This window comes from Denticeps clupeoides, chromosome 14 (assembly GCF_900700375.1).
Source record: "Denticeps clupeoides chromosome 14, fDenClu1.1, whole genome shotgun sequence".
Lineage (NCBI taxonomy): Eukaryota > Metazoa > Chordata > Actinopteri > Clupeiformes > Denticipitidae > Denticeps > Denticeps clupeoides.
Window position 1 is genome coordinate 5,224,964 of NC_041720.1, and position 10,844 is coordinate 5,235,807.

Here is a 10,844-nt window from a genome sequence, read left to right on the forward strand (position 1 = left end):
GATGGACATGCCCTGTTTGAAATGGCTGCACCACCTCTTTGTTTTCCTGGTGTCATTTTGGAGTCATGTACCTGTGCAAACCCGTTCATAATTAAAGTGGAGAAAGTCTTAATCACAAACCACGGCTTCACAACTGGAGACTGCGCTGTTGCTATGCAACTACAGAGGAGATAAGCAAGAAACTGTTCACTTGATAGATTTTGGGGTCCAGAGTTGTACTACGACATCATTATGCTGGTGTGGGTATGAGAAAGGCACGCAACCATCTTTTAGTCCAACAATCTATGTTTGACGTACATCTACGCACACAAGCCTCTGTGAGATGTGCATTAGGAAGAAAAAAAATCCCAAATTTCAGGAATTATTTGATGAGCACCAAATAACACACAATTACTTGAATTAACTTACATTCAAAAATATATATTATACTGATGAACAGTCATTGCAACAACGAAATGAATCTCCCTGAACATTGGTTCAGCTAATTTGGCAGAATGAGAACTAAGGAATTTGGACCACTCTTCCATCGAGGATCTGTCCATCGAGGCAAGTTTCCATGGAGATGGAGGCAGAGGTAAGTTTTTTACAGTCGGCCTACATGGTTTTTCTGAAATCAATTTCCTGTACCTAACTTTTGGAAACGCGATTGTTAAAAAAACAAACTGAGCTCCATTTTGTTTATGCATGACTATGCATGCGTGAAAATGTAATAGGTCTTTTCTGAGTGTATGTGTGTGTGTGTGTGTGTGTGTGTGTATATATGTATATTGGCCGGCGATCGCTCGACTTTGGATGAGTTCATCAATGCGTTTAGCGTCCTCTAGTGGGCATATTAGGATCATGAAATCCCCCCACTAGCATTCAGGAGACACACGTAACGACACAAAAATCTTAATCCTTTGATTTTCATTGAATCCCAATTGTAATGCCTTATCTGAAATATGTCTGATTAATGTTAATTGGTTCAGTGTAGCTGTTGTAAGATGCTGACAATAATTCAGTCAGTCATTTGAATGGTTCTGGAATCAGAATTAATTCATTATTATTATTATTACTATTTTAATCACGAAGGAATTTCCAACAACCTATTAATGACAATTTACATTGGTAGATTCTCACTGAGGGCATCAAAACTATGAATGAACACATGTGGAGTTATGTAGATTCACCGGACCTGAACCCAATCCAGATGGTTTGTGGTGAGCTGGACCAACAAGTACTAAACACCTCTGGGAACTCCTTCAAGACTGTTGGAGAACCATTTCAGGTGACGACCTCTTGAAGCTCATCGAGAGAACGCCAAGAGTGTGCAAAGCAGTAATCAGAGCAAAGGGCGGCTATTTTGAAGAAACTAGAATATAAAACATGTTTTCAGTTATTTCACCTTTTTTTAACTCCACATGTGTTCATTCATAGTTTTGATGCCTTCAGTGAGAATCTACCAATGTAAATGCTCATGAAAATAAAGAAAACACACATATATATAAACACACACATACATAATGAAATGTAGGATTGCTTTGATTTGCCGATTAATAAATACCCAAATTTAAAAGCTTGTTGTCTAGCTCTCAGATCCAGACACATTGCAAACACATGTTGTTAAAATGTATAATGCACTATTTTCGTGAGATTGCTTTAATAATACAATATTAAATGCACGTTTACACGCCGTGGTGCAAGCCCCCCCCCGTCAAACAACTACGTATGACGACATACGCGAATATGACAAACTCAATCTCCCGACAGCCGACGCTTGGTAAAGTCACGTGGGCAGGTCCAAGTCCCGCGATAACTGGCGTTACGCTCGCGCCGACCCTGCCCTATGTCTCGCGCACTCGCGGCTCCATCGCTCAGTATATAAAGGAAGGACAACGACGGCGGAGGACGGCTGGGAAGGCGCAGCCCCGGGAACTGTAAATAAGACCGAAAAACGCCTGCGCTTTTACTCGACAAAAGTTATGCCGGCTTCTTTTTAAATTTACCTAACTCAGTGTTTTAGATTTTTTTTTTCTTTTTCCTTCGCGCGTTTTTTTGTCTCGTCTGTGTTTTTTTTTTTTTAAACGCTACGCTAGTAATGGCGAGCTCGGCTAACTCGAACCCAGTGGTAAGGATCCAATCTCGGACGAGCTCAGTCAGTCAGTCAGTCAGCCAGCGGCTACGACGCCGGCAAATTTCCTCTCTTTCCAGCTACACTGCCGCTAATGCGGCCGCTGCGAGGTTCCTGGCGAAAGCACAGACCTCTCTCGGCGTTTCTTTAAGCCTGGTAGCCATTCACAATCGGCCATTTTAAGCTCTTTTCTCTCTTTTTTTTTTTCTTCTTCTTTTTTTGGTTCGATAAGGGACATGCAGCCCTTACAGTTTCATGTTCTTGGTCTCTCCGGGTCGACGATCCGTCTTTATTTAATTAAAACCGATTATAATCTGCTGTGTTTTTGTGTATGATGTAGGTTTTTTTTTTTTCTTCTCTTTCCACAAATACGAACCACCGTGTTCTTGTTCGATTTCAGCAGTGGCTCTTGATGCGGAGGACGACAATATCAAAATTTGTTATAATTAAACGTTTCGTTTTTTTTTTTGTTTTTTTCATTTTATTTCGGATATCCTTGCGGTTTCCCACTGGCTATATATTATTTTAATGTCTCCACTTGAATTATCATTAGCTGCATTTTTTTTGTCCTTCATTTGCAACGTGGACCACAGTAACGCACTTCACATTTGCCCCACTTATCATTCATAAATACAAGATTGTATGTTTTTTTTTTTTTTTTTTTTTTTTTGGGAGGAGGACGAGGTCCAAAATGTCGTGTCGCCCTTGCGGCGTACGTGCAGCGGGGGGAGCGTGTCGTCGCAACGGCCTCCATCCCTCCTCTCTCGGCGCCTCTCTGCCCTCCTCCCTCCGCGGCGCGGCGGTTTTTATACAGCCATCGCGACTCTCTAATATAGACTGGCCGGGATGGGAAGGTGCTACACGGCGCTACGTCACCGGCCCGCCATATAAACGCCAGACGGGGCTTTAAATAGGGAGCAGACGGGCCGGGAGAGGGAGGTCCGCGCTGCGGACGCGGCGAGGCTCGGCGGCCGGACCGCGCTCGTCGCTCCTTCCCTCCCCTTTCGTTCTCGACGCGTCGCCTTTAGCCTCGCCGACATTTTCCTGTTCGCTGCTCTTGCGAAACGAACGCGATTGCAGAGGAATGTGCAGGTCTCCAAGTCTCGCGGGAGTTCGACGCGAGAGTTGCGGTTGGAACGCGAGTTGTTGAAACCCTTTATTTACAACTGGACTAGGGTTTAATTTTAGCCTTGTGTGCGTCAATAATGACTTATATTGTACTGAAAAGTTACGACTAGGTTAGTTTCTTTAGATTCGAAACTTAGTAATAGTTATGTGCTTGTTATGGGCCGAGAGTAGTTTTCAGAAGCTTTAATCATTTAAAAAAAAAAATTAAGCATGTTTACTCATTATCATGAACTTCCTAATCTGTTGTAGGGATTTATTCGATACTAAAATGTACGGTTTTGAATGGCTGATCATGTTTAAAGTAATCTCTGTTGTTTTTGCTGTTGAAAAATAGACTTTCTGTAAATATTAAATATTAGTTTCAGTATTGATTTATATTAAATTGTCTACATGTTGTTGGTAGTAAATCACATACGTTTCTTTCTTGACTATAAGACAACCTCTTCCTTGTGTTGTTTTTTTTTTTTTTTTTTGTCCCCCCCCCAGCCTAAACTTTATCGGACAGTGATTGATGATGTTATTAACGGGGTGCGGGAGCTGTTTCTGGACGAGGGCGTGGACGAGCAGGTGCTCATGGAGCTCAGAACGGTAAAGGCCATTTCTACAACTGTCAAAGGAGATCTGATTAAATACTTCTGACTTTATATATACACACACGTGTGTGTGTGTGTGTGTGTGTGTGTGTATATACATGTATGTGTGTGTATATGTATGTATGTATATAATAAAAAATCAACTCAAGTTAATAAGCAGATGCCTAACGTTTGCTGATGCATCTCTTCTTAGCTTTGGGAGAACAAGCTGATGCAGTCGAAGGCAGTGGATGGCTTCCACACGGAGGAGCAGCAGGCCCTCCAGGCTCAGCAGCAGGCCCAGGCGCAGCAGGCTCAACAAAGCCAGCAGCAGGCCCAGACCCAGCAGGTCCTGCTCCCACCGCAGCAGCAAGGTGAGCGCCGCCGCAGAGTCCTGATGCCGTGTTCTAAATCCCCAAATCTCATTACCACTCACGTCTTAGCGGTAACGTGCAAGAGGGAGCGTTTCAACTCCCGATAAGGTTGCCATGACCTCTGGTGTGTTACTACCATTATACTGTCATCATTTATTTCTGGGCTCTTGCAACAATACCTGCAAAAAATATCTATCATCAAGGCTTTAATTTAATTTTCACTACGGGAAGATCGTCATTTGCCTAGCAACGTCAGCAGATGCATTTAAAATCTGTGTAAGGGAGAAAGCTGTATAAGTAGAGACGCCATTGATTGTCAACGATTGTCATGACTCCACACAAATACAGTAAAAAAATTAATTCATTTACAGCATTTGGCTGACACTCTTATCCACACTTACATAAGTGCTTTAAAAGATGCCTAATTTAGTTTACTAGGACCGAATCTGTAGATACCTTTTGCTTAACAAATAATAATAAGTGTATTGATTTCACACTTTTTTCACTCTAGTACATAGTTCTCATAGTACTCTAGTTCTTTCTGGGCGACTTGCTGTTGGGAAGCTGCAAACCCTTTTATAGTCAATACAATGTTTTGAATTCTATCATGATTGGTTTATTTTTTGGTCGGGAGCACTTAGTTGTAATATATAATGTATAATTTGCATTCATTATTAAAAGAATAGCATATTATAAATTCCTCATTAGTAGGTTCAGAGACCTGCTGGAGTCTCCATGTGGTCAGGCCTGGTGTGTGAGGATGGATGTCCATCTTGACTCCTCGCTTTTTCTAATCAGGAATCTGGATCTGGGTGGGATACCCGTTAATCAGTAAAGTGCTCGGGCCCAGTGAGAAAGCGTCTGGTGTTGTATCCTTGTTTGGAATCAGTGCTGGCAACGCGAGACGCCGCGTAACCTGCCGGCTTGTCGGGTGCGATAGTGTTACTCTGACACACTGGGCTCTCAGGTTGTGCGGTGCACCTCACCGTCAGTAGACATGAGCACAGAAACTGAAAGGCCTTTTATCTCCATCGCAGCACCGCAGCAGCAGGTCATTCTCCAGGACCCCAAGATCCTCCAGGCCATGAACACTACAGGAATGGTGAGTTGACGAGGGTGTCTTCGAGTGAGATTATGAGCACCGCAGCTGGGGGACAGATGGGGACAGGATGGAGGCCAGTCTCAGGAAATCGTTTAGCGAGAGTGGTGGATTTCAGTCCGGATTAGAGACCGTTCCAGCTGGAATCACATCTCCGGCTCTTCCGGACTCTTTATATGCCGTCTGTTAGTGTTACACGTTCTATATACGGGGCAGGGTTTAATCCCATCATCGTCTAGAATTATCCAGACTGCAGTGGGACTGAGGTCCACACCTCTTCAAAGCGTAAAATAGATTTTAGATCTAGGCATGAGAACTGGCATGAAAAGGGGGATTTTTTAATACACTCATCAATAATGCACATATTGCAGAGCAATTACAGGGGAATTAGCTCAAATGGTAGAGAGCTTGCTTAGCATGCGCGAGGCAGCGGGATCGATAACCGTATTCTCCACGTTTCATTTGGGACAGTAGTGACCTAGCGTTTAAGGAAGCGGCCCCGTAATCAGAAGGTTGCCGGTTCGAATCCCGGTCCGCCAAGGTGCCACTGAGCAAAGCTTATCTTGATGAGTGCACACACACGTTTAACTGCTGTTCCCGGCTTTCTTCCTTTTTCAGAGTGCAGCAGCTACAGCAGCCACATTGGCCCTACCCACAGGAGTGGCACCCTATCACCAAATCATAACCAACCAAGGTAACCCTTTGCTTAAACAATGTATTTGTGTTTTTTTTTTCAGTAGATGACATGAATGTAAATACTAGGATATAGATGACATTAAGGATCTCTCTCACTCTCTTTATTTATTTATTTATTTATTTATTAATAAATAAATAAATAGCATTCGGGGGAACCAAAGCTCCATTTATTTTCAAGGGCTCAGTGAGTTGGGGTCTAGGTATACCGGTGTATTATGTAATGACCGCTGCTTATCTGATGTTTGCGTCCGTGATACCTGACCCCCGCGCTCCCCTCCTGTGCGTTCAGGCCAGATCCTGCAGGTGGTGCGGGCAGCCAACGGCGCCCAATACCTCATCCAGCCCCAGCCGCAGGTGCTGCTGCAGCAGCAGGTGTTGCCCCAGATGCAGCCGGCTGGCGTCCAGGCCCCGGTCATACAGCAGGTACGCTGCCGGTGATGCTCCACAGCGGGCGGGGGTGGGAGATCACGTTCCCTAACGCAGCCCCGTTTTTGACGCAGGTGCTCGCCCCGCTGCAGGGAGGAATCCCTCAACAAGCTGGGGTCATCGTTCAGCCTCAACAGATCGTCCTCACAGGGAACAAAGTCCAGCCAAATGCACAGGTAAAATATTTAGTAAAATTACCTGTTACATTTAAAGCGGTAATTTCTAGTGGCCGAGTCGTTGGTGTATATGGTGCTTTGGTGCGTTGTAGGGCTGGGTGATACGGCCTAAAAATAGTATTTAACCTTAACCATAATACCTTGAAATTTCCTCTGCTAAATTCACTAATATGACACTAATATAATGAATTAAAAAAAATTGTTTCTCTTAGGAACCAAGTGACCCCCAAATTAATCCATTTTTATTTATATCAAACGATTTTGCAATGTACGTTCACAAATGCCTCGCTATAGTGAGGAAGCCAAAGGTGACCGTGGAATCGAGCGTCCAAACCTACGGAACCAATCATATTCTGGTCCGCACTGGTTTGCCGTGGGAGGTTCAATAAGGAAATATGGCTCGTAGAGGTTACTGGAGTCCAGTTATGTAACATGATGAAATATTGAGGCAGTACACTAGAGTTCCAGCAATCAGGTGGGATCAGCCGATGGCTTGTACGGGCCAAGCAGGGAAATCCATGAAGGTCAGCGATGCCGCGAGACCGTCCAGAGGGGAGTGGATGGTGAGGGATAACGGGAAGAGAAGGCTCTGCTAGTGAGATGAGCTGAAGTGACTATAAGTGAGGACTTTTTTTTTCCCGGTGGCACTAACTACTGCAGCGTTATAAAGGTCAGTGGAATGTTGGTAAAAGCCCGACTGTGTGAGCAGGTTTTTAGTCTGGATTTAAATATTGGAAGGTTGTTCCAAAGATTTTGGGCTGTGCAAGCAAATGCTCCGTTTCCAGCGGCGCGTACCCTGTGGACGTACCCGTTGCAGCCCGAAGAGCGTTCTTTTCGATATTTGTTCAACTTTGACCTCTGCGCATTGTGAACTATTGATGCTGAGGCATCGAAGCAGGCTTTCAAACCAAGGTGGAGAAGGGTTTGATTAGTAGTGATTTATTCATTATATTTATTAGCGGCGCATGCGCCAGGCAAGTTTTCTTGGTGGGCGGGTGAGTGACGTGTCTGCTTTACTCGATTTATACTCTATGGTCTATATATTCAATATGTCGGCCCCCCTATTGGATTGGCTAAATAAACAAAACGCATGTATCCATATTGCTGTGTGTGAAGGTCATGCCAGCAACGATGGCGGCGCAGCCGGGACAAGCCACCGCCCAGGTGCCAACGCAGGTGGTGCCACAGCCCCAGGTTCAAGCCCAACAAGTCCCTCAGCCACAACAGCAGCCGCAGCCCGCCCAGCAGCAGCAGCCTTCCATGATGCTCCAGGTAGACGGGGCTGGCGACACATCCTCAGAGGAGGACGAGGAAGAGGAGGATGAGTATGACGAAGACGAAGATGAGGACAAGGATAAAGACGGCGGCGAGGACGGCCAAGTGGAGGAGGTCAGACATTAAGTCGCGCTGAGTAGAATCTTAGACTGTACACCCAGGATGAACTTTGGCTGAATTTGCGGCGACTTTACCGAAAAGTCGGGACAAAAGTTGCTGTGACTTTGCCTCGGCTGTTCGCGTGTGGCTGCACCTCTACGTGAGTGCTTGGCGGTATGAAAATGTTTTAGAATTTAATGAAGTAGAGTGATTTGGAGTGATGGAGAATATTTTCAGAGCGCTCTCGTTTAAAACAGCTGATTACTTGCAGAATTACATGGCGATATTATATATTTAAATGTTAGAAGAGTTCTTATGTAGGTTTTATCCAGCCATAAACACTGGTGTTGTTGCCTCAGGAACCCCTTAACAGTGGAGATGATGTGAGCGATGAAGAAGACCAGGAGCTGTTTGACACAGAGAACGTGGTTGTGTGCCAATATGATAAGGTATGGCCCTTAAAGAAAAAATAAGAATATTGTCATCGTCTGTGTGTGTGTGTGTGTGTGTGTGTGTGTGTGTGTGAGATATCTGTCTAGCGGAACGTGTACAGGCTTCGGTCACTTCATCACAGCCGTTCAATCCAAATCCCAATGCCGTTTTTTTTTTAATCTTTATTTCAGATCCACAGGAGTAAGAACAAATGGAAATTCCACCTGAAGGACGGCATCATGAATCTGAACGGGAGAGATTACGTCTTCTCCAAAGCCATTGGCGATGCTGAGTGGTAAAAAAAATCTGTGCAAAAAGCGGGACCCAACTCTGGAACTGTCCGCTCCTCATGTCAGACATTTCAACACCTGGAGACTGTACGCATCTGAACAGATGCTAGGGTGACATGAGGGCAATTTGTCCCCCAAAGGACATCCTTAAAAACTGTGAGACTCTAACCTCCAAACACACACACACGTAAATGAATGCTACACACACGTCAACACACTGAGCCCTCTGCTCAGCATCGGCACAGCAACAATGTTTTGTTTCATATTTAAAATTTTCCCTGCTTCATTGTGGCCCCAATCCAGTAGGTGTTTTAATTCTGAGAAGCATTTCAGATGAAAGTGGACCATGTAGCACTCAGCCTCTCTCTATCCACTAACCACGCCCCTTTTGACCAAAATCAAACATATGAAGAATTGGAATATGAGCAGACTCAAATTTTTACCACTCTGCTTAGAATATGTAGAAAAATTCCACCTCCTCTGCATGACTACTGGGGTTCTGTTGTGCCTGGTCTTTCCTGGAACACGCCCTCTGGGGAAAAAATGTTTATTTGAGGCCAAGCAAGCACTAAACATGGTAGTGCATGAAAAAGATTGAGGCAGGGATGTGCTCCTTGGCCTTGGCCTTTTTTGTCAATTTAAACATCAAGAATCCCCCAAACCTGCTTCTCCCGTTAACTGAACAACAACAAAAATAGCTGCTCCCGTTTGTCTTGCATTGGACTCTGCGGTATCTTATTCTCTGAACTTATTTTTTATTTTTGTCCCCCTTTCCCAAGTGAACATATGTGTTCTGTGCATCATTGCTTCCAGAACCCAGACAGCTTTATTCTTGTGTGTCCCCATGTGTGGTCACCTATCAGTAGCCTGAGACTGCATCTGTGGACGTCTCAGCCCTTTAATCAGAAACATAGAAGGTTATTTTATTAATTTTGTTTCATTTTGTATTTATTCCTGAAAGAGGGGAGACAGTTGTATATTTTGGGTGGTGGGGGGGTTAAAACCATACCAAATTGTGCTCTTATCAGAACAAGTGTTCCTTTTAATTGTGTTAGGTTGGTATCCAACATGTCTCCCGGTTAGAATTGTGTGTTGGGCTTTATTACTTTTAAAATTGTTCTTAATTATTATTCTTCATCTGGCAAGGCCTGAACCACAGTGTTTTTAACTGTGCCCTAATTATAATATATTGTTCCCAAACTCTGTTTCAAATACGGGACCCCCCCACCCCCCCACGATCCAATCAGCTGCAAGTTCTCTCCAGGTGAGGAGTTTCCCTCCATGCTGGTACTCCCCATGCGATTTTCATATTTGTGCCTTGTGAAATTAATTTTTTTTTATATACATTTTAATTTCATCTTCATGTGCAAGTGAACAAATAAAGGTTAGCATTCGAAGGTGATGTTTTTAAAGACTTTTTTTTTTTTTTTTTTTCTTCTTCATTTTTTATGTTATTCGTTCTACCACACGTCACAGTCATTCTACCACGCGTTTGGAGAGGGAAAATGTATGTGTTTGTATCATTCATATAATAGTGTTTTTTTTTTTTTTTTTTTAAACCAAGTTTGCTCTTTGTAAATGACTTCTCTCATGCAAGGCTGTGCTTTGAATACCAATAATTAGACAACTTAGTATTTTGTTGAACTGAGACCCGTTAAGTTTTTGCCTTTGCTAAACTTTTAATTAAAGTAGTAATAAAAAACAAAAATGTGCATTACTTTGTGTTTGTTTTTTTTGGTCACCTTGCTATATAACAATATTACATTAATAGTTTGTTCATAATGTAACCGTTCTCTGTGTTTTAGTGAAAGTTGACCGTTTATAATGCTCAAAGGAATGTGCATCTGGCGCTGAGTGGTTAAACTCGACAAAACCGCAGTTTTATCTTCCATCAGACTCCTGTAATGTACATGCAGCCTCAATACGCAAGCAATTTTCACTTGTTGATGTTTTAAGGGCCCGGGCCAGTCTGGGGGGATTTTACGTTTTGGCCATGGTTGAAAATGCAGTACATCAAGAAAGGGGATTAAACTTGAGGCACGCTCTAGTGCCACCCCTTTGTTTTTTTTTTTTTTTTTTGTCTTTTTGTGGGTCTGCCGCTGTGATGGGCCTAGTGTGCCCAGTGTGAGATCTACCCAGAGGGTCACCCGATGCTGAGTGGTAAAAA

At 43.6% G+C, this 10,844-nt stretch overlaps 1 protein-coding gene across 4 annotated transcripts; it reads left to right on the plus strand.

Moving 5' to 3' along the window:
• Positions 1-1,874: 1,874 nt before the first annotated feature.
• On the plus strand, positions 1,875-10,344 carry gtf2a1 (general transcription factor IIA, 1). Of its 4 annotated transcripts, none has more exons than XM_029002227.1 (10): positions 1,875-2,107; positions 3,725-3,826; positions 4,025-4,184; positions 5,222-5,286; positions 5,902-5,977; positions 6,269-6,402; positions 6,480-6,581; positions 7,698-7,970; positions 8,315-8,404; positions 8,579-10,344. In XM_029002227.1, exons 1-10 carry the CDS (start codon positions 2,078-2,080, stop codon positions 8,684-8,686), a joined length of 1,140 nt encoding a protein of 379 aa, XP_028858060.1. In that variant the 5' UTR covers positions 1,875-2,077; the 3' UTR covers positions 8,687-10,344. The 4 variants fall into 4 exon arrangements, with proteins under 4 accessions (XP_028858060.1, XP_028858064.1, XP_028858061.1 ...); XM_029002231.1 differs by having other exon boundaries at positions 1,893-1,916; positions 8,579-10,343; XM_029002228.1 differs by lacking the exon at positions 1,875-2,107 and adding an exon at positions 2,936-3,348 and having other exon boundaries at positions 8,579-10,343.
• Positions 10,345-10,844: the final 500 nt, after the last annotated feature.